At 46.7% G+C, this 27,837-nt stretch overlaps 1 protein-coding gene across 4 annotated transcripts; it reads left to right on the top strand.

Moving 5' to 3' along the window:
* On the top strand, nt 1–26,645 carry LOC149363022 (tumor protein p63-regulated gene 1-like protein). Of its 4 annotated transcripts, none has more exons than XM_089569860.1 (8): nt 1–246; nt 5,017–5,147; nt 13,971–14,062; nt 18,186–18,362; nt 19,645–19,863; nt 22,563–22,626; nt 25,797–26,078; nt 26,503–26,645. In XM_089569860.1, exons 1-8 carry the CDS (start codon nt 21–23, stop codon nt 26,584–26,586), a joined length of 1,275 nt encoding a protein of 424 aa, XP_089425986.1. In that variant the 5' UTR covers nt 1–20; the 3' UTR covers nt 26,587–26,645. The 4 variants fall into 4 exon arrangements, with proteins under 4 accessions (XP_089425986.1, XP_089425987.1, XP_089425989.1 ...); XM_089569861.1 differs by lacking the exon at nt 26,503–26,645 and adding an exon at nt 26,244–26,418; XM_089569863.1 differs by lacking the exon at nt 19,645–19,863.
* Nucleotides 26,646–27,837: the final 1,192 nt, after the last annotated feature.

Here is a 27,837-nt window from a genome sequence, read left to right as displayed (position 1 = left end):
GGCCCGTCCGTCTGCACGCAATGGCTGGTCTAGGATTGCCGAAATTTAGCGGAAATGCAAATACCGTTCCAAGTCCGAGCGACCTGAGCGACGTGGAGCGTCTCGAAGACTACCCTGAAGCCGACTTCAGAGGCATGACGCTTTCGCTCAGTCAGGAGACGACAGAGGCTACCTCTCCGAGCCAGCCAGCGGCTCAGCAGTGCGGCGCCGACGTTTCGTGCCTGGTTTCCAATCGCTGCCTCGGAGGTCTGTGCAGTTTCGCTGCTTTACGTCCGTTAAGCTCTCACCAATTCACGGAGCTCTTTACCAGCACTTTCAATAGATGTGTTATAAGCACTCTTGCTTTGAGTTCTAAACCGCGCATTGCCGACTGCAGTTACGAGCGTGTAATATGCGTGTAGCATTTTGTTTTGTTATGCAGCGTGTAGTTGTTTGCTTGGGTGGATAAATGAGCTGTGCCTTTTGACTGGCTGTTTGAAGAATCTCTTGATTGCAATGGTGGATTGTGCGTGGAGTAAACTGTTTTACACTGCTGATCGCGCATTAGCAGTTTCAGTACGCCGCAAGCGCGCCTTGGCCGTTATTAGTTCCACTGTCTCCTCCCGCTTCAAACATTAATCGTTCCCAGATTTTCCAGAAAACTGGTATCAACCCTCCCAACGCCTCACTCCACTACCTTTTTGGTTGACCGTTGCCGTTCGCGACCAACTGGTGACGAAAACGAAACCTCAAGTGTCGTGGTTTTCAGCTAGGCACTGTATTTCCAGCCTTTCCAGCGTCCTATGACGTCCATTGTTTCCAGCTTCGCTCCTGCTTTTATTTCTCTCGTTGTATAAGTTGTCAGCGAGTTCTTCGCCGCCTCGTTATTCGCACTATCAGCTTCTCCGGTTTCCTGTCGCTGTAATTCGCACCGTGCGCTGAGGCGGCTGTTCGCGCAGATGTTTGGTCGAGACGCCGAGTCGACGTGAACGCACCGCGCGTGGCTATTCTTACCTGTGGACCTCGATCGCTGCGCGTTGTACTCCGCATTGCTTGCACCTGCACCTCTTTGTACCCAGTAGTGCAGCTGTTTTGTTTTTTTTGTCTTCTTTCAAGGCCACCGGGCGAGCATGTGCAGCCAAATAATCGGAACGTTTTTTTTTTTCCTTTTGTGTGTCCGAAACTGTTCTTCGCATTATTTATTGCGTGTTCTGTTGTCAGTGTTGCATTTCACGACAGTCAACACCCGTCGTTTCACATGTCAGCTTCATCTTGTGAAGTTGTCCATCATAAAGCTTAAAATATGTGCGTTGTGAAATGGACATAGACATACGGAGAAAACATGCGAACACATATGAGCTAGTACTTGTGTTTCCCCTGTCTGCATCCGTTCGTTTTGCACTGCAAGTATTTGAAGCCTTCTAATGGACAAACTAGCCTGCTAGCAAGTACTTTCGGTCGATTATTCCATTATGTAGTTCTGTGAGATGAAAGTAACACGCAATGTATACTTACCTGTACGTCATTCATCAAACTGTCTGTGGTACTTCGAAGAGAGGTTGTGAATGAGGTGTAAGTCTGTGTGGTGCCTCACAAAACGGTGTCTCAGTCGTAAGCGGTAAAGATACTTGCTAGAGTGGGCTGAGAGGAATGAAAGAAAATAATAAACACGAGGGGTTCGTCACTAAAGGTCTTCGTTAGGGTGGCGCTGTCTAAAAAGATTGAAAAATAGTAAGATAGCCAGTTGCGCGTAAGTGGTACAGGTAGTGGCTTATTACTTTTCAAACACTGAAGACAGAAGGAGCTGAATTTGAAGGGATTTGCTGGACTGCTTTGTTGTGAACACTGTATCACATTGTACTTGAACACTAAAAAAGCATTGGCAGAGGTTGAACTTCAGTTTTGTTTTCCCTACACAACACTTTTGGTGGAGAATGGTTTGCACAGCTCAGGTTACAGAATTGAACGGACTCCATAGTCCTTTGTAACGATCTTCTTGCTCGCTTTGCAGTGTTGTTTGCATTGGTGTTACTAATCTTCTTATGTATGCTGCATGCAACATCTGAACCTGTTATTTCTTGTAGCTAACATAATATGTAAATAAGTACCCTTGGCCATCAAGACTATGCAGTAGAGTGTGCATATTATTACAAGAAAACTTCATCCAGTGTCAGTGCATTCTTTTTCAGTAAAATATAAGTGGCAGTAACCTGCGTTTTAACTGCAGCATGTTACAGAAATTAAAGCTGCGCTTTTTACCATTTTTTAGGCTGCGAGAAGTATTTGTGGGACCATCTAACAAGTTGGCCAAAGGTTAAACTGCTGGCTGTGATTACTTGTGAAAATTAGTTTATTCTATGAAAGCATTTGACAAGGGATAACTTTTGCCACTAGGCATTCATGAGGAATAATGTTAGAGCATGTTTTATTGTGGCGTTCACTGTAACTGCAGCAATTATGGCATGTATCCTGATCATGTATAAGCTTCAGAAACAAAGGCTTCTTGGTACTCTCAGCTAAGTGAGAAACGCACACTACAATTCCTAAAAGTGTTGACATACTTTATAGAACACTTGCTGTCTTGGTTTTATACCTGACAAGGCAGTCTACAGCAGCTTCCACAGTGTTGGGAACTAAGAGTGAGGCAGTGTAGTAGCAAGCGGTTGTTCACGCTCAATCTGAAATGAGGTACATTAGTTCGGAGTAGCTTGCTACATACGCATCATGATATGGCCTTTGGTTGAATATGCAAGGTTGGAAGAAGTTAGCAAGGTGTGCGCGGAGTTGGCGCTTGTTTTGTGCAAAGCCTGTGTACTAATCCTTTTACGTACTAAGGAACGAGGCAAAAAAGAAGCATTCAAGAGCACAAAAATGTCTTGCTCTATGCCACCTTGTTGTTTGATTGAACACAGAACTCGGTGTCAGTGACAGGAAGTACTGCTGTACTCAGAAGTCAAGCCTCTAAGATAGTTCGCACCAGTTGTGGCTGAAAGATCTGCGGCGAACCATTGATACCTCTGTGGTGATAAAAAATAGGTGGATTGCCTGCACAGTTGATCCAGGTCTGCAGTGAAATAGTGGGCGGTGCATCTTGTGCTTTAATACAAGATGTAAAAAAAGAAAAAAATGCCTTTGCACTCTACTGCCCTGTGGCTGAGGATGCCCTTGGGCAGCAGTCTGGCTAGGAAGCTTTCACTCGCTTTTAGTTGTGCCGCAAAGTGTGAGGAAAGCTGTGTGCGGAAGCGGTGCTTTTGTGCGCATTTACAACGTGGCGTGATTCACTAAAGGGCACTGTAAAAGAAGGCATGGTTTGGGCTAGTTGGTAACGGTACATTCTTTCCCCATGAGCTGAGTGAAATGGACAAGGACATCAATGCTTTTTGCATCTTTAAGTTCTTGTCTTTTGCATTTTCATAACATGTAGACTTAGCCAGCACATAAGGAGACACAAAAAACAAAAGAGCATCGGACACAGAAAAAGGTGTTCTGTGAAGTAGTGCATTTTTTTTTTTTATGCGTTGTCTCCATCTTGGGGCTTTAGGGGTTAAAACATGACATTCTTGTTACTTAGTGCCCTGTAACTTCTGAATTAGCAATCAAATTAGCCTCGTATTTCGGCGATCTAATTCCACACATATCCTTTAGAAGTGGCTTTAAGGTTGACCGGATTGGTTGCACCTAAGCAGAGAAAAAGCTTTCTAAGCGGGCCATGTTGAATGAGAAATTAGTTCAAAAGACGTGAAATTCTGCACACCTCATTTTTCAAAACTGCACAGCTCAATCTACCTGGCATCCTAGATCACTGCAGGTATTTAGGCAAGGTGATTGTTTATTGCTCATATTGTATGCAAAGTTTAGGAGTTCTAGCGCTTCATGTAATTAAGAAAAAATTATTTGAATAGCTGGTTACTTGTGGGTCAAAACGCCGTGTTGTGCTGTTCTGCAGGGATCACTGTAAGTGCAACCACATTTCCATTCAACACATCTGAGCGAGTGAGCAACAACTGTGGCATTAAAACAGAAAAAGCTACGAAGAAGGCAAGAAACTCAAGAACATCACGTAACGAGGCTGTACACAGAGCCCGACTATAGTGGGACATAGAACAAAACAGTACCGTGTTCGGTTTGAGTACACTGTCTGCCATTCAAATAGGCTCACAAAGATTGTCTAGATGTCTTTGAAGCCAAATTGGAGTGCATTTATTGCAAGGATGAGGGATGCCTTGATTTTGGAAGGGCGTCTTCTTTTGTCTCATGCACTGTCTCATTTTGCTTATGGGTCGGAGCAAAATGCGTCGTTTTGAAGTTTTGTGTTTAAATTTCAGTGTGTTGCTATTCAGTTGTACTTTTCATATTTAGTGATCGTGCGGTCAGGACAGTAGGGAACAATTAGGTAGCACTTGTTTTCCTGTAATAAATAATAAAGGCGACGCTTTGCAAATTTGTGTCGCGTTTTGCCCCAGTCTCCCCTGTGTCTCAATGAGGCGGGCAGCAAATAGTTTATTCTTACACTATTTTTGGTGCGCTGTTATTGCTCTCTTGCCTCAGGTCTCATTGGGTGCTCACATAGTAGCAGTTTAGGAGAATCTAGGAGAAGTCAAAAATGAAAAGCTTGGGCCTAGTATTCAGGTGACATTAGGGGGATAGCCCCTAGCTAGCATAGTGCTCTAATGTTCTGTTTGCCCAAATGTGATTGCTTGCAAGGCTTCATATGAATTGCTTGAAGTTGTTGTTGTTGTTATTCTTTCTGTTAGTGGTGTATCTGTGCAAATTCAAGAATATTTTCCAATTCATAACCTTTCTTGGCTATAATAAAGACTAATTGAGGTACATCTTTTCTTTTCAATGAAATACATCCATGAAACTTAGGGGACACCGATAATCACTGCACTGTTGAATTTCCATTCTTCTTGGATGTGTTACTTGTAGCAGTTCAATTCCTCTTTGCACTGTTAGACTACTCAGTCTGCTCTCTGACTTGCACAACACTTGCACAAATTTGGGCACGAAAACTTACACAGTTTCTGTCTTGAGCAGATGCAAGCAGCCTGGATGGGAACACTGGTAGCCCTGCTGAAAATGCGTCCACTGCGTCAACATCGAGCATTGTGCGGCAGTTCTCGCGGGAGCTATCGGTGGAGGAGACGAAGGAGTACTTCTCAGTGCGGGTGAGCCCAGACTACTTGTTGGTTGGATTATATAGTGCACGGAATTTTTCGGCTTGCCTCTTCTGGAGGGAACCAGAGGCCCCAGGGTTCCGTATTTTTGCAATTCTTTAACTTCGGGATTTATCATGCATCCACGCACTGAAGGTTTCATAATTTGTGCCTTACCATTCACTTCACTCCTTGAAGCTCTAGTAGTTGCAGACTGGTTTTGGTTCAAGGAGTGAAGAACATGCATGTTGACTGTGCCTCGAAATCAGAATCTGCCAAAATCTATCCTAAATAGATTTAAAAAGGGAAGTTTAATATAAATTGGTGATATTTTGAAAATAAAAGGCTAATTTTGCTGCCGTGTAGCCATGTTGCCTATAGAGACATTCTATGCCCCCTTGGCAGGGGTCCATTCCATGCTTCCGCAAAGTGTTCTCGAGTAAAAAGTTTTGCTTCTACATTTCAGTGTTTTGTCATTCACCATCATCTTATGTGTGTGTGCTGGGAATCAGGTGTTAACTTTGCTGGGTGCATTTAACAATCTTGTGCCAAAAAAACAGGTTGTCTTGTCCTGTCCGACTCATTGAGAGAGGGTTACATGCATGAGATTGCACATGCTCTAAATGCCTGATTTTGCTTACCTGATTTCTACCAGAACTGACATTTGTCATTTTTTTTTCTATCACGGAGCTTCAAAACCTTTTGAAATTCTTGACATCTTGAGAGCCGACATGGGCAGGGAAGTGAGGAGCGCATAGTGACATATATATGTGGAAAGCCAACAGCTACTGAAACTGAGGAGCGCAGCGGAACGTTTCTATTTTTTTTTAAATTTGTAGTGTTGATCAATAGGAGATTAATAGTCTGGTTATTTTATCGCATAAAGATAATTGATTAGAAAGTAGAAGAAAAAAAACAACCACATGGAGCTGATGGGATCCGAAGCCACAATCTCCGAATTACACGTCCGGTGCTCTACCAACTGAGCTACGGCAACGGCTGTCCAACCTTCTGCTTTCGGCAATGTTTAACTTGCATTTAAACCAATCTTGAGAGTGTTCACCAGTGCCACCCTCGTCCATAGTGGCGGACGTAGTATATCCTGTATAAATGTGACATAGAATTTCATCGAACAGTGGGGGCGGAAGCTGTGAAAGATCCCTCTTATGCTACCTGTGGCATCAAGACCGCCAGAGCTGAGGCCCTTGTTAAGCTATTCACTTTCTTTTTGCTTTCTAATCAGTTATTTTTATGCGATAATATAGTTCAAGTATTAATATCCCATTGATCGACACCAAAAAGAGTAAAAAAAAAACATTCCTGTATGCTCCTTGGTTTCAGTGGCTGTTGGCTTCCGTCATACATTTATGTCTTTAAGGCACTTTGAGAGAGAGACTGTACGCTGTAACTTTAGTATGGACTAACACCATCAAATGAAACCCAAGCGAGGCCACTGAAATCAGAACAGCAAAATGCGAAGATTTCAGTGGAGGGCAACTGAGTATTAGTGCACGTGATTTTTACTTGAATGGGGAGAGGATGGGTACATGGAAGTGTTAATGGACCTTGCATGTAATGCTTCCCTGGCAGGTAGTTATTTTTGCCTTCAGTTTGCATTGCTGTTATCCTGTTCGCATTTCATTCGGCACTGACAGTACACCGTAATGTACAGCCCAGCTTGGAAGCAAGAAAAGCAGGTTCTGTTCACACGCAAATTTGGAAAGTCACCTCTTTCTTGGCCAGTGCGTTCTGCAGTAGTTGTTTAAAACATCACTGCTGCTCCCTCTGCCATACTTGCGCTTCAGGCAAGGGCGTCCGCAGAATTTTTTGCAGGGGGGGGCCCCATTGGCTGTTGGCGCCGGAGGGGGGGGGGGGGTTATGTTCGTAGCAAAAAGGCACTATTTGCGGAGTAAATTTATTTATTTATAAATAAATAAAATAAATAAGTAAAATACACACATGAAAGAAAAATTACAAACAGCAAATTAAAGCGTGGCTAGGAGAGATACATTGGAGTTTATCAACGAAGAAACAATTAAAATTAATAAAAATGCAAAAAGATACTATCACTTCGTGGAGAAGAGTGCTCAGTCTTGCTGCATACGGGTTCTCGACACACCCGGATTGATGACCAGCACACAGCACAATATGTTCACAAACACGCAACGACAGTCAGTCAGTAAACAGCAACTGTAGACGCCTCGGATTTTTCTGGGCGAATTGCGTGATGACACGGGTGATAAATTCATTCCTGTGCTTCATTACACGCTCTCGGTGCACACTCATCATACAAAGGCCGTCCAGTCTGTCGTTTGTCATCGTTGAGCGTAGCCACGTTTTCACTCTCCTCATTGTACTGAAGGAGCGTTCGACCGTACAGGTAGTAACTGGCAAAGCCAGAGCCACCTCAATGGCTTTTGCAACACCAGGGAAGAATGTCTTGGCCTGATGTAGAAGCTCGCAGTAAGTTATTTCTGATGGGTCCCCAGTTTTGTTGCACCACATCTCGTACCAAGAGATGGCCTCTTCCTTGAAGTTGTCGATGCCGTAAAAGCACTGGAGTTCTTCGGCGAGAACAGCGAACTCAACACGGCTCAAGTGCTTCATTTTTGATGGATGCAGCTGGAGAAGTTTGAAGCTCCTCTCATTGCTTTCAGAAAAGCGCCGAGCTAAAGAAGCAGTGAGGGAGTCCAAGTACGGCACATATATTGCCACACGGTAGTATTCCTCCGGCGACTGAATCCCGTAGTTGTCTCGGTGGGCCTGACGAGAGACTTGTCTTGGCATAGATATCACCACATTTAAGTGATTGGCTGCCTCCCTTGCTGCATTCATGATGTTAGAGAACTCCTCTACAGCGTTCGTCCGGTGGCCGCAAAAAATACGTTGCAGCTCAGTGATGTGGTCATGCACAGAATGGAAGTCCATGGATACACCTTGCAGAATGTTCGTAACTGGTTCGAGCCGAGCGCTGTACTTCGCTACAATATGCAAGCAGACGATGAAAGATGAGCTTGTTGTTGCGCAGTAGAGGATGTGAGCTCGTTGTCTAGTTGCAGCGTTCGAGCATGATTCCGTGGACGCGAGCTCCTCGAGTGCTTCGACTATGGCCACGTAATGCTGAGAGAAGATCCTAATAGACTTATATTTTGCAGACCATCTTGTCTCACACAGCATCGGAATGTTCGGCACCAATTTTCTCCGGAGTACGCTCTCGCGGAAGAAGTTTATGGTTTGTTTGATTATGCCAATTGTGTTTCGAATTTCAGAGACGTCGTTCAGATCGTTGATGACGAGATTTAGTTTGTGACTTGCACAGTGGAAAAATAGTGCCTTCGGGAACTGTTTTTGTATAATTTTGTTCACTCCAGCTTCTTTTCCAGCCATTGTAGAGCATCCATCGTACCCCTGTCCAACGAGGTTCGAAAGAATCAGCCCGACATTCGTCAAAAACTTCAAGATTGCCGCGGCGATGCAAGCGGAGTTTAATTGCTCCAGCTCTACAAATCCCAAAAACTGCTCTCGAACGCACACTTCGGCTCCCGCCTTGTCAATAAAGCGAACGCCTATAGACATCTGCTCTTTTCCTGAAATATCTGCAGTTTCGTCAGCAAGAACGGAAAAAGCAAACGCTTTGTTAGCTTCGGTAACTATCTGCTCTTTCAGGATGTCGCCACAGATTGTGATGATCTCGTTCTGGACGCGGACAGAAGTGTACTTGGCATTGCCAGCAGAAGAAGCGAAGTGCTCCTGAAGTAGAGTATCTCCAGCTTCTACACGAAAGTCAAGCAGATCATTGAAGACTCCACTATCGGACTGCTTGCCGCGAATTGGCAAGTCATGCGTCGCGCAAAAGACAATGGTGGAAACTATTGGAAATAGTTTCTCACGCTTCCTTTCAACTTGCGCGTGGAGTGCTCTGTTCAGCTGCTCTACAATGGGTAGCTGCTTGCCTTTCATCACATCCATAAAGTTCTGTGAGGCCGTCATTGCCTCCTGGTGCCATTGGGATTTTACGTGATCCCTGCACGCCTCGTGCATTTTTCTGTAGTTACTGAAAGCGCGCACGATAAAACTTCCTTGAGTACCCCGGTGAACACGTGGAGGAAAAATGACGCAAAAACGACAAATAGCGCCTTTCGCTGTCGCTGAGTACGCAAGCCAGGGGGCGTAATCTCCCAGCCATTGATGTCGAAAAGGCCTCTTTCCAGGTGTTACATCCTTCTTAAAATCGTATGTAACATTTGGTGACCATGGCTTAGTAAGAAGACGTAACTTCAAAAAGTCCGGTATGCCAGTGAGTTTAGCTTTGCCTAGAAACTCTCCTAAGTCATATTCTTGAGGCAAGTTATTTGTTTTCTTGATGTTGTCTCCGGACTTCGATCCCAAGCAAGGAGAAAGGGAATCGTCTCGGCTTACTGCGTGACCGGAGCTCGCTGGTGAAGTTCCTTCCATGGAGACGACGACGTCGGCTACTGTCCGGTGATGAAAGGTTGCATCGCTCTGGTCAAATCCGGACTTAAATCCCAAGAAAGGAGAAATGGAATCATCTCGGCCTGCTGCATTACCTGAACTCACTGTTGACAGAGTCCCTTCCATGGAGTCGACGACATCAGCTACTGTCCGGTGATAAAAGCTTGCATCACTCTGTTCAAATGCTACACCGTTGTCACATATCACACCAGAATCTGCAGGGGCGCATTTGGATAACGCTTCGTCAGACAACCGCTGACGCTTGAAGAAGCGCCGAATGTCCATCATTCGGAACCGCGCGAGACAAAGCTGGCTATGGAGTTCTTCGGGGTTGGTAGTGTTAAAAATATATACACATTGATTGAAAAAACGGTTGAATGCGTACGTTGAAAACAAAAAATGACTATATATACAACGAAAACTTATTTACAAGATAAATGCACGCTCGCAGCTTCATACACCTCGCTCCATCTTGCTCGCGCAACCGCACAGTCGAGTATTTGCACACACACTACTCGCCGCTCGTCGTTTTCTCGTCCGCTGTCTTGATTGTTCTCAGCTTCGTTGACAACCGGCCACTAAAAATACCGAAGCACAAACACAGAGGCGCGCACACATGCAAGGGCCTACTTGCCGCAGTATCCCCGAATACGCACTGTTGGAGTTGAGGGTTCAGGACAGGAGTGCCGCTGAGCGAAGAGGTAGATGGCGAAAGGAGAATAGGTTTATTTACATTTTACATTGGTGGTTAGAAGTGAGACGATTCTGCCGCATCCGTTGTCGAGTTTTATATCCTTCTTGTTCCCTAAAGTCCCTAGGTTGAGGACGCCCTTGCCGGAGTTAGAGGGGCCTAGAGCTTTCACCTGTGCGCACACACACGACACTGCACTCATGGTCACGCCCCCTTCACATGTGGAGTCTGAGGGAAAGAAGGTTGTCGTCGAGGTAGCGTTGACGGCGGTAGGTGATGGCCTCCGGCCAGCCGAAGGTTTCTGCGGGTCACCGACATCTGTTGATCATCAAATGCCACCCGCCGCTCGAGGCCAGACGCGAGGTCACGAAAACGCCGAAAGTGGTTCCTCGTGCTTGGGTCGGAGATGAGGCCCGCCAGCTTGTCGCGGTGCTTGGGCACGCCAAAGAGCAACCGGAGACGAGGCCCTTTGTTCCCTGGCACGGTCACGGCAAATGGGGAAGATAACGTTCGTCTCCCCGAGGCGGCGGCGGCGTTCTACACGTGCAGGCACTTTGTGAAGGGGGTCTGGTTTTGTTCCTGCACTCCAACCGGGCAAACTCCGTAATTGAAGTCAGCTGGCACCTGGGTCCTCTCGGTGCTTGTGGTCCATGGCGGCAGGCCCGAAAGCAATCACCCTCAAGTCGCTAGCAGCCATACACAGTAGAAACAGGCGTGCTGGCGGCCACCCGGCGAGACTTGTTGTCGTCGTTCCTAATAGCACTTTGGGGGTGAAAGGAACGCCTCGCGACTTCCGAGGGGAAGGGACACTCGCCACTCCGGTCGGAAAATTTGTTTTGTGTGTTTTTATGGGGTTCAGAGCCCCAAAACGACTCAGGCTATGAGGGACGGAGTAGTACAGAGTTCCGGATAATGTCGACCACCTGGGTCTCTTTACCATGCACTGACATCGCACAGTACATGGGCGCTGTTGGGATTTGAGGCCCAGCCAGAGGTGACAGGCGAGCCAGGCGAGCCAGGCAGGCGCCATCGGGCTGCCTTGACCAAAGGCGCTGGCTTCCGGAGAAGATGCAAGGAACGCTGGTGTGGGGGCGCCTCTGGAGACTGCGTCGCCGTGAACAAAAGCAACTGCTAATCCCCTTTGCCGAAGATTCTGAAAGCGGCGCTTCTACCGAACTGCGCTCTCCCGTGGATCGGAGGAGACAGCGAGCGGCGGCGGCGCCAACTCATCGCCTGCTTGCCCTTGAGCAGCCCGACAAAGCGGGGGTGGACACGGCTGATTTGTCCCTCCCTCCTGAAGAATTCATCGGTGGCCGGATTGTGCACTGTCTGCCTCCGTGTGGCTATCTCTCTAGAGATCAAAGAAACAGGCACCCATCTCAAGACGCCTCGAAACACATGCTCGCCGGTGCCGCTGTATGTCTGCAACGACGCGTCCCCGGACGCGGCACTTCGCAGATGTGACCCAAAGCTGGAAGCGGGGCCGCTTTTACTCTTTCTGCTGAGCGCACCGCCGCCCCTGGTGTGCGGCCATCACTCACGGTTAGAGTGAGTGATTTTCCAGGGGGGTGCAGCCGCCCCCCCTTGCCCCCCCCTCCGGACGCCCATGGCTTCAGGTAATAGTTATAATAAGTAATGATGGCGTGCTTAGAGAGCCAAACCAAGTTTTGAAGGTATAAAATTTACTAGTCGACTCTCACTAGTTTGTACTCAATTTCAATTCAACCTTCCGGTTTATTCAAACTAATGCTTTCATTCTGTCAACAGCAAGGATGTCAAAAGGATTCCCATTGATTCAAATTCTATAAATTCGAACAAATATTAACAAATTTCAACTCCCTTTTGAGTTGGAATTGTTGAGAACTGAGTGTGGCACAGCAGAAGTGATTACCCACAAAAACAAAAGGCTGCAGCTGTAGTGAAACTGGGTGCTTGCAGGTAGGAGCTATCAGGTGAAATTAGGCACCTTTGGCATGCCGTGTACCGGGTCACCGTTACCGGTACCAGAGTACCGGGAGCCCGCGCGCAGCCAATGAGCATGCACAAATCATGTTGACGGTGCCAGATGGCGCCACATATGCGGCAGCTGCACGCGCGCCAGCAGCATCAGGACCAATCAGCGCCTGTTCACCACCGGTGAGCGGTCTCCCGGTACTCCGGTAATGGTAACACGGTAAACGGTATTGCTAAAGGTGTCTATTAGCAGGCAAAGCAAGAGCACTGCTTGGAAGGTATGTTTTCTTGGTAGCGACTGGCGAGGCATTGAAAAATAATTTTAAGAAGGCCCAAAGGAAAAACAAGGCGTTGATGTGGGACATAAGCAGCAGCTCCACAACGCAGGATACCTTGTTGTGCTGCCTCTTCTTGTGTCCTAATGTCAGTGCCCCGTTTAAGGGCAACTGAAGAGGTTTCCGAACTCGATGAGTTTAAGGGCACCAAGGGGTGAAACTTGCTAGTAAAGCATTCGAGGTCTCTTTGTGCTAGCATTTGAAACGTTGAAGTAATCGCCGAATAAAGCTGCGTCGGCATTCAGGCTTCTCTGCAGTGTCCACGATGGTCAAAGGTTGCAATGACAATGTCATGTATGGCAGTGCTACGTTTTCAGCGAAGAAACGGTTGCTTGAAGGGAGAAAACCGGTGCCACTAATGGCGGAGCCCACGAAGCATTGTTTGGCGGCAGCGTACAATGCATGACGGCTAATGCTTGAAGACAGTGTACATCTGATATTTCGGCTATAATGACGTCATCACAAGTTTCCCCACACTTTTCCGATGCTGTGAGGAGAAACCTGAACATCGTCGCGGTTTTAATCGGCGATTAGTCACCATTTTAAATGATAGCGCAGAACTACTTGGCGTGCTTTACCTAGCAGCTTCGTACATTTCAATTATTGAATCACCTCAAATTCTAGGAGAAAAAAAAACATTTCAGCTTTCCTTTAGGCTGCTTTTCGATGACACATTAGCTAAAATTTGGATGAGGGTATGAACCAGAGCAGGATAGTGATGCACAGAACACACATACAGGTGTATTTTAAAGCGACACTCAGGACAAGTCCATGTGATTGTTGCTCTGAGAAAAAATTTATTGTGTGGCTATTTGTGGACATGTTAACATTTGTCTGGCAGCAAATGACACATTTATAGCTAAGAAAATTAAGTTTGAAAATTTTTCCTCCACGCAGTTCTAACTTGTGACATCTACACTGATATGGTCTGGTTACTGCTGTATTGAAGGGAAATCGCAGTGCAGCAAGCCTCTGGGATCTGCTCTCGAAATCTATCTCCTTGCAAAAGGGGCTGGCGAGGGCAACACTTGTTTTTTTTTTCTTTTAAAATTTTTTTTCCCCGCTTATAAAAGCTTTGTTTTTTGATGAGAGTGGCCCTTTTGTTGTTAGAATGGTGTAGTCTCTCGATATAGGTGAATTAAAATTTGTTGTCGGTATTCCTTTAAGGCAGCAGAATTGGTACCCAAAAAACGATATGCAGTGGAGGTTAGTGGAGTGGCACAGGTGCCAAATTATCTTGGTCATGTGGCTGCAGTTTGCGCTGGGCACGGCTAAGAGGTCACTGAGAATGTAGACCTTTGTGCTGTGGTGAACTTGTTGAGGTGATGGTGATGCTTTGTTGTGTTGGTAACATTGCTTCTGGCGTGCCCCTGAACCGGACAGGAAGGCGCTGTGGAGAAGGCGGCGGAGCAGTGCAGCCCGGTGCTCATGAAACATCTGGATGGCGAACTGAGGGGTGTCTGGCTGCTCACAGAGTAAGTGGCAGCTGCATGCTGGTACTTACCATGTCTTCATGGGTGGCAAGGTATTTGGATTAAAGCTAGTGCACTCTTGTCACACGAGGGCCTTTCCAGCAAAGCTGCCTCTTTTCACGAAAAGAGAAAAACCTACAAGGTTTGGTTTATTCGGATTTAACGTCCCCAAGCGACTCAGGCTATGAGGGACACCGTAGTGAAGGGCTCTGGAAATTTCAACCACCTGGGGTTCTTTAACGTGCCCTGACATCGCACAGCACACGGGCCTCTAGAATTTAAAGGGGCTGCGAAACACTGCTTGGGGGCATACCGGCAATACTTCAGGTGGATTCTTTATGTCACACAGATGCTGACTTAAAAAGAATTACAGGAATCGATGCACAGGAACGGGAGTTATTCAGTGAAGAAATTTCAAAATACAAGCAAGTAACTCGATTTTGGCGGGGCTTCCCACTCCTATTTCGCTCTCCCAATGACGGCACCTGGCGCAACCGATCAAAACAGCCAGCCAGAGCATGTCGCGGAAGTTTGTACTCCATGGTTGCCTGCTCTCTGTAACTCGTTCTTGCTGAGACTGGCAGCGTCGTTTCCATGCCAGAGTGCCCCTGGTGGTGTATTTTTATTTTACTCGCTTTGCAGGGCTTTTATCTAAGACAAACAAGTTGTTTTTGTTGATATAATATAAAACGCAGACAGGTGACAAAATGTGTCTCTATTTTTCACACAATTTGCAGTATATTTACTGTTTGTCCGATCATCAGGCTCGCGCCAGGTGATGTCATATCCGCTGCTAAAAACCCGCCACTGTGTGGCGACACCATCAGAGCCATGAAGTTGTTTTTGGGAGGACATTAAAATATTAAAAAAACGGAATATGGTTGGTTGGTTTAAGGGGTTTAACGTCCCAAAGCGACTAAGGCTATGAGAGACGCCGTAGTGGAGGGCTCCGGAAATTTCGACCACCTGGGGTTCTTTAACGTGCACTGACATCGCACAATACACGGGCCTCGAATTTCTCCTCCAAAGAAATTCAGCCGCCGCGGCCGGGATCGAACCCATGTCTTTCGGGCCAGCAGCCGAAAAAAAAACAAACAAAAAAAACGGAATATACGAAAAAAGGGATATACGCGGTATTACCGACGCTAATAGCACCATTATAACTCACTGTATGCAATCAACAGGCAAAACAGTTAACTAAGATTGTGTTTCTGGGCCCCTTTAATAATTGGTAAATTGGTTTTTGAGGAAAGGAAATGGCGCGGTATCTGTCTTACATATATCGGTGGACACCTGAACTACACCCTAAGGGAAGGGAGGAAAGTAGGAGTGAACGAAGAAAGAGAGAAAGAGGCGCCGAATTATTTCGCCTTCATCAGCCACCGCGGCCGGGATCAACCTGTGTCTTTCGGGTCAGCAGCTGAGCACTGTAACCACTGAGCCACCGTGGCGGAACCTGCAAGGATTAGTGGTGCAGCTATGTGGTGCAGCTCAGAGGTGAAACAGTAGTTGAGCCTTCGATCCCTGACAGTCGTCAAAGAAAGAACAAAGAGGAAAGGAAAAATTGTTTCCCTCAAAGCAACCCTATTGGCTGTGGTTACAATGTAGACAATCCAGCGTGGCGATGGCAGATTTACTGAGCACCTCGGAAAAAGTACACAAATGCCTTTTACTCTCATTTTATTTTTCTTTCCACATACTCATTGCTGTCACTGCCTTTCAAGATACAAGCAAGGAGGTGACAAAGCACCCTCGAAAATACCCTGTTCCTGCATGCAGTGAGAATGTTTCGCTATTTGGGAATGGCTAGGAGAGTGTTCCACTGTCTGCATCAGTGGCCTGATTTGTGGATCACTGGTCTTCCTTGGTAGCAATCTAATGTCTTGCCAACACTTCAGCCGTTAAATCTGTTTCTGTGCAACTTTTAACGTCAGTGTGGCTGTTTTAAGTGGTTTAATATGCTTACTGTAGATTGTCCATTTCTGCGCATCTACCATCTATGCAATTTTAAAATACGAATTGGTCCTGCAGCCTCAGTGATATTGTATGTCAGAGGTTACTGGCTGTGCCCCCACGTAATCAGCTCTCTCCTCTCAGTGGCCAAATGGGGGCCGAAAAACTGCCCGCTGAAACGGCACGCTGAGCTTATTTGTGATTGCTTATTTGTTTTGCTGATGTTTTAACTTCATTGGCCTAAAGGTGAAGCGCTGGTGTTGGGCCCGTTGAGAAGTGCGAGGTGCCGGTGAGGTCCATTGTCCCCCTCCCTCCGTTGCTGCCTTCTTGGGTGGAGCCCTAACTAACAAGGCCCCAGTGGCGCTCCCTACAAGTCGGGCCTGAATGGGGCGCCATTGACGAATGGAATAACTTGACTCTTTTCGCCATTTATCACTACGTGCTAGCCATTGTCTTCTACTTCTACTTCTACACTGACCACTGGGGAAGTGCACGGTTTTCCTGAACTAGACCTGTGCGAAATCTGCACTTTTTTTTGAAACGAATGGTGAAGTGCAGCACCGCGAGAACCAATTCACGTGGTGCAGGTGAATCGAACGGACCTTTAGTCGGATACAACTTAAGTCTACAGTGAAGCTCCGCCCACATTCAGCCTCCGCGCACAAAATTCCTCCACGACAAAAAAGTAGTCCGCTGCTTAAACGTTTCTTCTAAGCTAAACAAGAAGCTTATCGCAAGAAAAAAAATTATGAGCTCTAGAATTTTCATACTTGGATTGTGTGACATAGTCAAACATTAAAAAGCTGATTTCGTTTACTGTTGCGATTGGCCAGTGGATTTATACAGAACGCCATGGACCGCGACCCGGTGCTAGCAACTGCTGTTTTTATAAAGTGTATCCTACTATAGCGTGTTACTCACAGTAACAAAAATGGCTACGAATAAATAGCGGAATTAACAAAAAAGCGTATGAAAAGCGAACACCTGAAAAATTGATTGTTTGCTTTGGTAGCGTAAACGAAACAGACTAAGTTATTTTTTTATGAGCGAGAAAATGGAAGAATAGCCGTAAGCAGCCAAGACTAGTTTCCAGCCTATCCAGAATTTTGACAAGAAACAAGATGGCGGCGTGCGGAGGAGTTCCACCTGACCTCGTTTCTTCCTTCTATGGTTTGTCTTGTTCTAAAAAAAGAAATCTTTCTTTTGAAAAAAGTGTTAGAACTAGTAAAATCAACACTTGAGTGCTTTCTTTATGCATTACATTTTGTGCCTTCGAAGTCACTGTTGGCAATGCCACCCACTGGCTCCTTGAAGTGTGTTCGGTAAACACACTCCAACTGTGCACTGTCTAGCTTTGCCAGAGTGCCCTTATTGCAAGCAACATTCCCCGTAAACACACTTGCATGCTTGACAGGGGAACCACATCATGAAGTATGCTGTGTTTATAGATTAATGTGATTTGGTTTGGTTTAGTTTACGGGGGTTTGACATCCCAAAGCGACTCAAGCTATGAGAGGCGCCGTAGTGAAGGGCTCCGGAAATTTCCGCCACCTGGGGTTCTTTAACGTGCACTGACATTGCACAGCACACGGGCCTCTAGAACTTCGCCTCCATCGAGATTCGGCCGCCGCGGTTGGGATCGAACCCGCGTCTTTCGGGTCAGCAGCCGAGCGCCGTAACCACTGAGCCACCGCGGCGGCGGATGTGATTTAGCAAGTAACTTCATCTAGCGGACTATTGCGTTTGCTTCTGCTAGAGAACACGGAACAGTTACATTCTTTGCACAAACTGTGCAGTAACGAAGTTTGTCAGCTGCTCACTCTCGCAGTGATGTAGTGGTCGCCCCTGACCCTCACAGTGTGCTACCGGTCAGGTGTGTGCTGTTACTAAATATTGTTAGTAATGCTGTCTTTAGCATCTAGCGGTTTTTTTTATGTGCTTTGTGTGGTTCAATATCAAGATCATCAGTACTTCTATATATATATATATATATAAATTTAGTGATTAGAAGGCAAAGAGGTTGGCCACAAAAGAGGGATATCTGAAGACCTGTTACTCTCTACTGGGAAAGATGAGCAGAAAGAGGGGCCGATGTGGTGGTACGAGAATGGGAGTTTGGCAGTGTATGTAAACGAGTGGACAGAAAAAGAACGTACTACGTGCGCGCGTGCAGGATCGACCACTGGGACACGGAGAAGGAGCGGCTGGTGTTCCTGACCGACTACAGCCTCATTGTGCTCAAGTACGACTTCATCACCCTGCGGCTGCTCGAGTACCGGCGGCTGCACCTCAAGGCATTCGACGTGGTCCAAGTGGGCCTGCTCACCTACCCCAACAAGTCCTTCATGCCGTGAGTGGGGCCACCGTGAGCAAAACGGGCCTGTGCTGTCGTGCGGGGAAAAGGTTTGAAACTGTGTTCGTGTAATGCAGCTTTAGTTAAGGAGTCAGCTGTCAGGGGAATCATGCTATGTGTGCGCTGATCAGTCATATCACCAGTGGGATGCGAGACCTTGCTTTGGATTACGTAATTTCATGTGGATAACCATGATATGTCGTAGGGGGTCTGGGTGGGATAGCTGACACTGTTAACTACAGCAACTATGCTGCCCTTAAATGTGTTAGCGAGTCTACGGTTGTGTTGTGATGCATCTCCTCAGTACTGCAGTAGCCCCTGCAGGTCCGCAGTACACGTAACTAAATAAAATAAATAAATAGAAGAATACACTTGTTGCACCTTACCAATACAGTGGAAGCTAGATGTGCTGAACTCAAAGGGGATCGGAATGTTCCATGTAGTAATAACTCAGTATATAAAAATGGCAGTAGATGCATTATCCAAATAGTTGAAGGAAATGGCTGTATGGTAAAGGCATATTAAGATTGCCGATTGCCTGTAGTTTGCTTTTTATGGCTAGGTTTGTGTATGACTGCAAGTGGTTTAAGAAAATTCTATGCCTTACCTTACAAAGTGAGTTTGCTCCGTAATGACTGCTGTGATTTCTGCTTGGATACAGTCCTTGCAGTTCTCTCTTTCATACTGTACTATCTTGTCATAGTGTTCTAGCAAACTATACCATATCGTGCCATTCCAAAGATGAATGTGGGAGGTGTAGATTGATTTTAAAGCCTCAGAACTACTTAGGTTTACTTGAGCTGCCCTCTGGTGAAGTGTTTGTGCGCTCTTCAGGTAGTTCATTCATAGGAGAGGTCCGGAACGAAGCACATGCGAGAGTTTATGATGAACACACCTAACAATTCATCGTTTTTAAACTTTTGCTCACACTGCCTGCCAAGAGCTGGATCTACAGTTTGGAACCGGCTTCTTGGCTTGGACTCATACCTGTCTGCAAGTTAGCTAGCAGTAATGCAGAGATTGGCTGTCGATGCTGCGATAGTTCACTTAGGTTAACAGCAAAAAAGTTTGGTGGTGCGAAAGGCCAGTCGCGTGATGCATGTTGTTCGAAGGTTTCAGCCGTTATCATACTGGGTGCCGGAAGCCATGTTGGGCTGTTTGCTCTTCTGAAGAGTTCTGTGTCAGTGTGTGCTGCTGAGACATTTTTGCCTGGTTTGTTGACAACCAACTTCTTGTGCCAGAAGGCAACCGCTTGAGCGTGCTGGTCATCGCTGTGTAGGAAGCTGAGCTCTGTCATGGACACGGTGCGTGACCGGCTGGTCTCCCCAAGACGCCGGGGTGGTGGCAGTGGGGGTGGTGGTGGTGGCATGACTCACTCTGCTGCTGCTGCTGCTGCTGCTGTCCCTCCCAGCCGAGACGTTCTCACGGGCTGTGGGGACTTTGAGACCGAGGAGGTCGCTCCTCTCTTTCCTGCTTCCTGCTCTTCTCCTGACAACAGGTCTACGCTCTCTCTCTCTCTGTCTTGCTCTTCTGCGGTACTCTTCTCACCCTGTGTCTTTCCTCTTCTTGTTGTTTTGCTGCACAAGCAGTACTAAGCTCAAAATATGAGAAATGGCAGCATCTGCCCAGCCACCCACCCACTCTCACTTTTGACTCACCTCCCCACCCTACCCCCACCCACCAAACTCTACTCTCAGGAAGTTTCACCCTCCACCAGTCCACCTGCTCTTCCGCCATTCATAAGGTCTCCACCCACTAGGCACCCACTTTTTCATTAATGTCCACTGTGATCACCTCTCTACTGTAGTTACTTAGTAAGCAAATAACATTTGACCAGCATAGTTTTTTTTAAAGCCGTACTAAATGTTATTTTTATTTTTTTTATTAACCCCTTCACCGTTTTGTTATGTCAACGAATTTCTTAACAAAACTGCTTATTTTTTTTAGTCCTGATTTCAATTAATATTGCAATAAAAACCATGCATTCGATCTTTAAAAAATATTTGAAGCAAACATGAAGTCAAATTAGCATATTGAAGTTTATTATTTCTCGCAATACTGAAAACCAACTTCCTGCAGGTAATAAGTGATAAATATATTCAAGCAAGTCATCTGGTGGTCTAACCGGGAGCTGCGAAAAAAGGAATCCGAGGGAGTCGCGTAGGGATGTTGCTGACGTCGATCTACATCCACTGACGTGCGCTCGCGATGTTGCATCAGAGCTGTCCTCTTCTTCATCGGAAGAGCTGATCAGCACAACGTCATCACTATCGTCCTCGCTCCCTGAAACAATGTACACTTCGGTGTCTGAGTCACCATCGTTTGAAGAAGGTGACGAGGAAGAAAAGCGTCTTTTCCGAGAAGACGGCTCAACAAAACACGCATCGCCTCCGCCGGACGCCATTTTTAAAACCCAAGTTGCCATACGAAAAAACGTTTATGCGGTAGAAGAAAACGAAATTATCAGGTCAGTGCTGCCATCTGTCGAGTAAAATCCCATCTAAGCCCCACACGAGCGCTGCTCGTCCGAAGCGCTGAAAGGAAGAACCTATTCAGCGAGGACGAGCTACAGTCGTCCAAAACGGTTTGGGGACGGGTTGGCAAGGACGAGCGCAGCTCGTCCAAAACGGTTAAGGGGTTAATACTGTTGATCCTCGCTTGAGGGTCATTACAGGGAGGGAATACAATGCAATGTACAACATACAAAATTCATATATCATAACATCAAGTTGGGTGCCCCTGACACAAAATGTCGATAGAACGTTCGAACGTGTGCACATCCGATTGCTCGACAACTTCAACAGGCAAACCATTCCAAATTTCGATTACATCAGGAAAAAAAGAGTAACGAAAAACATCAACACGTGACTCGTAAGGCTTGATTGATCGTGTGTGGTTTGTTCTCGCGCTCCGTCTTCCCGGAGGCTGAACATATCTATCTGATTTTGTCTTAAAGTGCCCTTGAATTATTTGAAATAAAAGCTTTAGTCTTGATTTTTTCCTTCGATATTCAAGTGACTCGAGCCCACATGAGTTCAGCATTTCCGTCACTGAATCCCTTCTTCTGTATCTTGACGAAATAACAGATCTAACAGATCTCAGTTTTAGCACCTTTTGGCCTTGAGTTTCCTTGCTGCGATTAGTAACCCCAAATTTATTCATTCATTTCTTTTTTGTAACGTGGTAGCATTAGGAGGGCCATGAAGGGGTAACCTGCCCAGTGGCGGTGTTGGGTGTCTGAGGTGATGTTTAGAGGGATTTGCCTCCCTTCACCTGCCTCTGCTCAGCCGTCTATCTTTCCCCCATCAGTCTCCTCTCCTCCACCTCTTCACCTGTAGGGGAGAGGAGAGATAGATGCCAAAAAAGGGGTGGACAAAAATGAAAATGGCTAAGAAGAAAATGACTCGTATAACAGCAGGCCTGCAGGCAAAATGTACAGCTTCCCAAACTGCTATGTGTGCAAAACTGAGGCTTGCGGGAGCTACTATTCCTTGTCGCATTGCTTGGGAAGAACAGCCTGGACCTCAAATGTCCCATCAGTGGCTGTGTTTGAAACAGCCATCTGCCTCTGCCACAGAGTTCAAGCGATGTGACATATTTCGTGTAGTTGCATAGTCGGAATTTGAATAGGATCAGAATTGGAGTAGATTAGTGTCTGAAAGAAGAATGCTATTACATTTCCTCCTCATCAATCCAGTTGATCGCCAGTAAATTTTTTTCCTTCCTTATTTCTTTCTTTCTACATGCTTTGCTTTCTTTCTTATCTCCTTTTCTTCTTTCTGTCTCTTTTTGTTTCTCTCTCTCCTCCTTCCCTCTTTTTCTCTTTTTCCGTGTTCCTTTGATTGCTTCCTTTTTCTTCCTTTCTTTCTCTGTTTCTTTTTCATGTCCATTTCAGTTATCCGCTATCTCTGACTTGCCTTTTCCCTTCTGCTGGTGTTGCTTGGAGACAGTGGGGCGGGGGCAGTGAAGAAAGCTCGGCAAGTTATAGAAGGTGATCCCTGTATGGAGTCAGCCCATATAAAAAGCGAAACAGGCTCACAGTGCCAGATCTACGTCTGTTGGGTATCAGACACGAATGACTCCAGTGGGGTGCCAGTGGAGTTCAGTACTCAAGTTAGGCTTTGTTCCCTGCTTGAAGTTTGTTCCAACACAATTCCCCCCCCCCCCCCCCCCCCCAACCTCTGCTCTTCTCTGCAGTCCTCGAAACCAGGAAGGTGTGCGCTGCATCTGGGACCGGGGCACCCACTTGCCACTCCTCAAGGTGCGTCATCACCCTCTCTTTTGTATATTGCACCTGGGCAGAGAAAACTCGTTAGTGGTCATTCTCCTCGGAGGACAAAGAAGGGACTGGACAGGTGCACAATAGTATGTGCATCCAGGGTGCAGGAATGAAACTTTTATATCAGTTGGTGTTTTCTGGTATGTTTTGTTGTGAAGTAGTGCTTGAGAAGATTCGGTCTCTCAGTTGTACGGTAAAGGCGAGACTACCTCTGCTTTGTGTTAAGTGGAAGTTTACTTCAAAGAACTAGGTTGGCGTATTATCATTGGGTTGTCACACTATGTTGAGTGGGAGGGCGGACCATCATGTGGTCTGTGCGTAGATGACAGCAATGGAACTGCCGCTCAACCTTCATGGTAGCCAAAACATACTTTTTCGGCATCCCCTTTCATGGTTTCATTTCAATGTCTCACGTGCATTTGATTAACCTAATGCCGCGTAACTGCTCTAACCAGTTCAATTCTGCTAACCCTAGAGATTTTTCCCTGGATCTAGGGAATTTGGATGTCGTTTAGGGGAAAAGGGATTTTTGGTATAATCTAGGGAAATTTCATTTGATCGGATAATTATTTTTTTTTCTCCCTCAAGTTGGGAAGACATTACAAGCATTTCGTTGTTTTTTCTCTACAACTGATGGAGGCACTCACAACAGCGCCGTACGCTCAAGTAAAGCCTGTTTCACATGCAGGTGAAAACGCTTTGTTGCTGCAGCGCAAAAGCTGTTTAGAGCCATCGTGGCGGCTCCAGTCAGAGCGGCGGTGCTCCAACAAGTTACAAATTTTTCTCAGCGCTGCGCTGCTCAATTTTCAGTCGCTGGCGTGCATGTGAACCAGCGTTTACATGGACGTAGTCGGACGTGTATAATCCCTGACGTGGCCAGTGGCACCCGCTGATGTGATCTGGCCTGCCACCGTCTTCCCTCAACACGCGTGCCCCTTCCTCATGCTGTATTTGGAGCTCGCTGCATGACGTGAAATTCCTATTTAGTAAGCATATCTGCATATTTATTTTGGTAACTAGGAAAGAACAAGGGCGTCACTTTTGTTTGAGAAAGGAGCGCCTTGCTGGAAGTCTGAGCTAGTCTAACTAAAGCAACAATTCCCAGTTCACCGGCCGCGGTGGCTCGGTGGTTATGGCGCTCGGCTGCTGACCCGAAAGACGCGGGTTCCATCCCGGCCTCGGCGGTTGAATTTCGATGGAGGCGAAATTCTAGCGGCCCGTGTACCGTGCAATGTGAGCGCACGTTAAAGAACCCCAGGTGATCGAAATTTCCGGAGCCCTTCACTATTTCTTCCCTCATAGCCTGGGTCGCTTTGGGACGTTAGACCCTCCAAAATCATAAACCATAATTTCCAGTTCCACCATGACGAACAAAGTAAGTTGAAGTCACAAGAGGCATACAAAAGCCAATCACTGCTTCATTGTTTTAATTGACTCAAACTGTTACGTCAGCCACCCTCTAGAGCAATCGCAGCAAATAGACGAGCAGCTTTTGTATCGCAGTTTCCGTACACTCCTCAAGCGACCTCCAGGCATTTTGTACATGGTATCCTTCGGCTGAAGTCTAAACGGACACAACATGAGGGAAAAAAATTCAGTTAATTCCACATGCCGATGCATGTTTACTAATATCTTGCGTACAGTGAAAAAAAAAAAGACATATACGATATAGAGCCTTTAATTTGCAATTTCCAAAGAGTGCTACGGTTAATCTTGTAGCTTCATGTAAAAGTTCTTCATTTTACATCTTACATCCTTCATTTCGAATTTGCAGCTACTTTGGTTACAACGTCAGGTAATAGGGTAGCTGCATGATAAAACTTGCTACTGAACTATGCATACATATACAATTTTACAATATACAACTGAACACTATTTTTCATATCTAGGGAAATATAGGGAATTTTTGGTTGCAAATTGAGGGAAAAGCGGCTCTGGAGGTTGTCAGCACTGAACCAGTTGATGATAGTGAATAATAAACAGTACTTAACTAGAAGCCATCAAGGAGATGCTTCCTGGTCTGCAGAGGCATGCAACCTTGTGGAGCAGTACCTCAAATCATGCAACTGCACTGCTTATGCTACAATACCATCATCGTATCATACACCTGGCTTCTCTACTTAGCGTTGTTCCAACGTACGCTCCGTGGTTTCCTCGATGCAGCGACAAAACATGGGTGCACGCTCGCAGACGTCCACTCACTTCACCTGCTCACAGCCATTTAAGTTTGCCGCATTGTGAAGCTGAAGGCTTCCCCTCCTTCCCCCAAAAGTGCATGCGCGCGTCACGCTGTGACTTGTCTCATCACTTTCAGGACAGCCCCTGTACAAATATAAATTCAAGTAAAGTAGCACCTGGCAACAGTTTGAAGCAGCTGAGCGCATCTTGTCATTACAAAGTACAGGAACGGATGCTTGAAAGCACTGCTTCACTTGACAGCATAGGACGCCTGCCTTACGGTGATGGCAAGTGAGCTGTGATGGCTGGTAGCAGAGGGAAAACGACAATAGTTAAAAGCAAAAGCAGACCACAGCCTTAATACTGAGGTTATAGGAAAAATGCATGAGCAAACGGGGTTCCACCACTCGTCACTCTACTGCAAAAACCTTTAAGCTAGCTTTATTGACACCGAAGATATCAGGAATTAAAAAATGCTCCTCCTGTCCCCTCTCCTCTCCTCAACTCGTACACGCCGGCCTGCCAGGAATGAAAATTGGGAAACAAATTGGGACTGCACGCACCCACTGCACCTATATTGTATTCCTCACCCTGCATCAGTTCTGCTTCAGCAGTGCCGGCAATGCACACAGTAAACCATTTATGAAACTGTGAAAAACAGCCCTTTCTGGGCATTTCTCATCAGGCGACTGTTGAAGAGTCTTACATTTAATAAATTTGTCTTGACGCAAACGGTTTTTGGTAGTGTTCAGTTGGGTTGGGGGGATGTGGAGGCTCATTTGATCATGCAGATTTTGATAACTCAGTTGTTTTTCTTTCGGACCCATTTAAGCCCGAATCGACAAGCTTTTAGTGTGTTTTAGAATGAAGAAACAGGTGGCAGGCTATTTATTAACTTGTAATGTCACATGCCTTTGCGGTACTCCACAGAGAGGCGCTTATGTGTGCATCCCACATTTGGGGTGCTGCTGCAGGACTGGAACCCCTGGTGCCGCGAGATCCCCTGGGTGACCTTCACGTCGCACCACCTGCGTGCCACCTCAGTTGGGGGCGCTCACCATGACGTGGCACTCTTTTCGCGTGCGCTGGTGGAGGCGGTCTTGCAGCTGGACGCGTCGCAGGCTCCTCCGCCGTCGCTGGTGCGTTGCGCCCCCTGCCGCGTGCTCTACGAACCGATCGTCGTGTGCAGCTACGTGGGCGTGGCGGCCGCCTTCCACAACACCACCCAGCTGGGCTTCTTCAAGGCACGCGGCAAGGTCAGCTTCTGAGCCCCCGCCTTCGGCCCTGCCGCGCTCCCGCTTGTGTGTGTGGTCGGCTGCATCGTTGTGCTGCGCATCCTGCATCGTTGTGCTGCGCACCCTGGACTCCGTCTCTGGCTTTGTTCGTCTGCCTGGTTGTGAGCTTTGGCTTCTTCTCCGTAGAGTTCGGCCGACGCTGGGACACAGTGTGCTTAGTGCTTCGCCAAGCATTGCAGACGGAGACGGATCAGACGGGGCTTAAGTGCACTACATGGTCATGGCACATGCGGAAGAAGCACTGGGCTGGAGGTACATAGAGCACGCCATGGGAGCAAGAAGACGCACGTCATGTTTTTTTTTTCTTGCTTTGATCCGCAATCGGTTTGTAGATGTCTGCCTGCGAGAGAAGTGAGAACTTGCTGGTGATGTGGTGATATTGCAGAGAACTTGCAGGCGTCCACGCGGAAGTGCAGGAGCCATGGCTGACAGTTCAGAAAGCCATCAAAAGTGTCACCAAACTTTGTGAATTGCCAGTAGCCTGTGCCGTGGTGCCGGAATGCTGGTGTGCATGAGTGAGGAGGACTGAGAAGGAAAAAAAAAATGAACTGATCAAGTTCTTTAGTAACAGGAGCAGTGCTGTGGTTAACGGGAGCAGTCCTATAGTAGAAAGCATCAGATGCGTTGTGCTGGTTACCATGTGAACTGCATTTTCATTGCGGGACTCCAGTAAGCTCTGTTAGTGCTAGGACATATGGCAAACAGTGCACTGAGCTGCGATGCAGCTGGCATGTGTACACAAGTGTAGACAACTTCAGTCGTGACACTGCTTTCTGAATCGAATCCATGGAGTCAACAGCACTGTACGAGGTACTGCGTTCTCTCTAATTAGTGTGGGCACAACATCCACAGGCTTCTCACCAGCTGCATCATCTACCCTTGGCTGTCAGGTGTCGCTGAGGAAAAAGATTCTGTTCCCACAACTTCTGGGTGTCCTCCGCTAAGGGGAGCCAAGCAACAGGAGGGACTTTTGCAATGCGAAAAAACCGCAAAGGTTTGCTTGTTGCGGGGCGCCAAAAAGAAGGATGTGTCCTTGACTGGCTTGACTTCAGCTGTTTAGCACTGGGCGTGCAGTGCTGTGCGTGTGCTGAGCCATTTTGGAGGTTGCATGCTTTTGCAGTTCCCTCTTCTATGAGCTGGTTGTACTGATTTTCAATGCGGGTGTAATTGTGCAAATGCACACCTTTTATTCAGAGTGCCCGTGTTGTACATAGGTTGTAAGAAAGGATGAAGATTGATGTCAGTCCCCAGTTACTCTGAGAAGACACTAGCTGAAAGACGAAGAAATTTGTTGAATCCACTTTGTGTACTGCATTGAAAGGTCTGAAGATGCTTACCGGGCGGGCTGTGTGGTAGCTGCAGCAAGGCATGTTTGTGATTGCTGCTGAAAACGAACCTGTGCCCAGGTGAGGAATGAATACAAGAGACCGTGTACATAGGCTGTGCCACTTTCTTTCAATGTTTTCTTTTTGCACAAGGCTGCATTGGCAGCGCAACTGCGTAATTGTGAGCTACGGTTTTTCTTATCTTGAGGCCAGTAACAGTGCTCTAAGGAATTCCAAGTTTTCCCAAAGACAAGAGTTGTGCATTTAAGCCATTCCTTTCTCTGTGCACTAGGCCTATGTAGCCGTGTCTGTAAGTGTGCAGTCATCTGCGGAGCTACTTCTCAACGTAGATGTTTTAAGTCTCTTCCTTTCCTGAAACAAGCAGAAGCCCAGGA

The sequence above is a fragment of the Amblyomma mixtum genome, chromosome 2, assembly GCF_055824585.1.
Source record: "Amblyomma mixtum isolate Tamu chromosome 2, ASM5582458v1, whole genome shotgun sequence".
In the NCBI taxonomy this organism is placed as follows: Eukaryota; Metazoa; Arthropoda; class Arachnida; order Ixodida; family Ixodidae; genus Amblyomma; species Amblyomma mixtum.
This window is presented reverse-complemented; position numbering and strand designations above follow the sequence as displayed.

Bases quoted from the DNA above. Each gene is read 5' to 3' on its own strand.
- LOC149363022 (XM_089569860.1), top strand. From the start codon at position 21: ATGGCTGGTCTAGGATTGCCGAAATTTAGCGGAAATGCAAATACCGTT. The intron at 22,627-25,796 runs GTGCGTCATCAC...GTGCTGCTGCAG, and splicing joins CCCACTTGCCACTCCTCAAG to GACTGGAACCCCTGGTGCCG. The intron at 26,079-26,502 runs GTCAGCTTCTGA...GTGATATTGCAG, and splicing joins TCTTCAAGGCACGCGGCAAG to AGAACTTGCAGGCGTCCACG.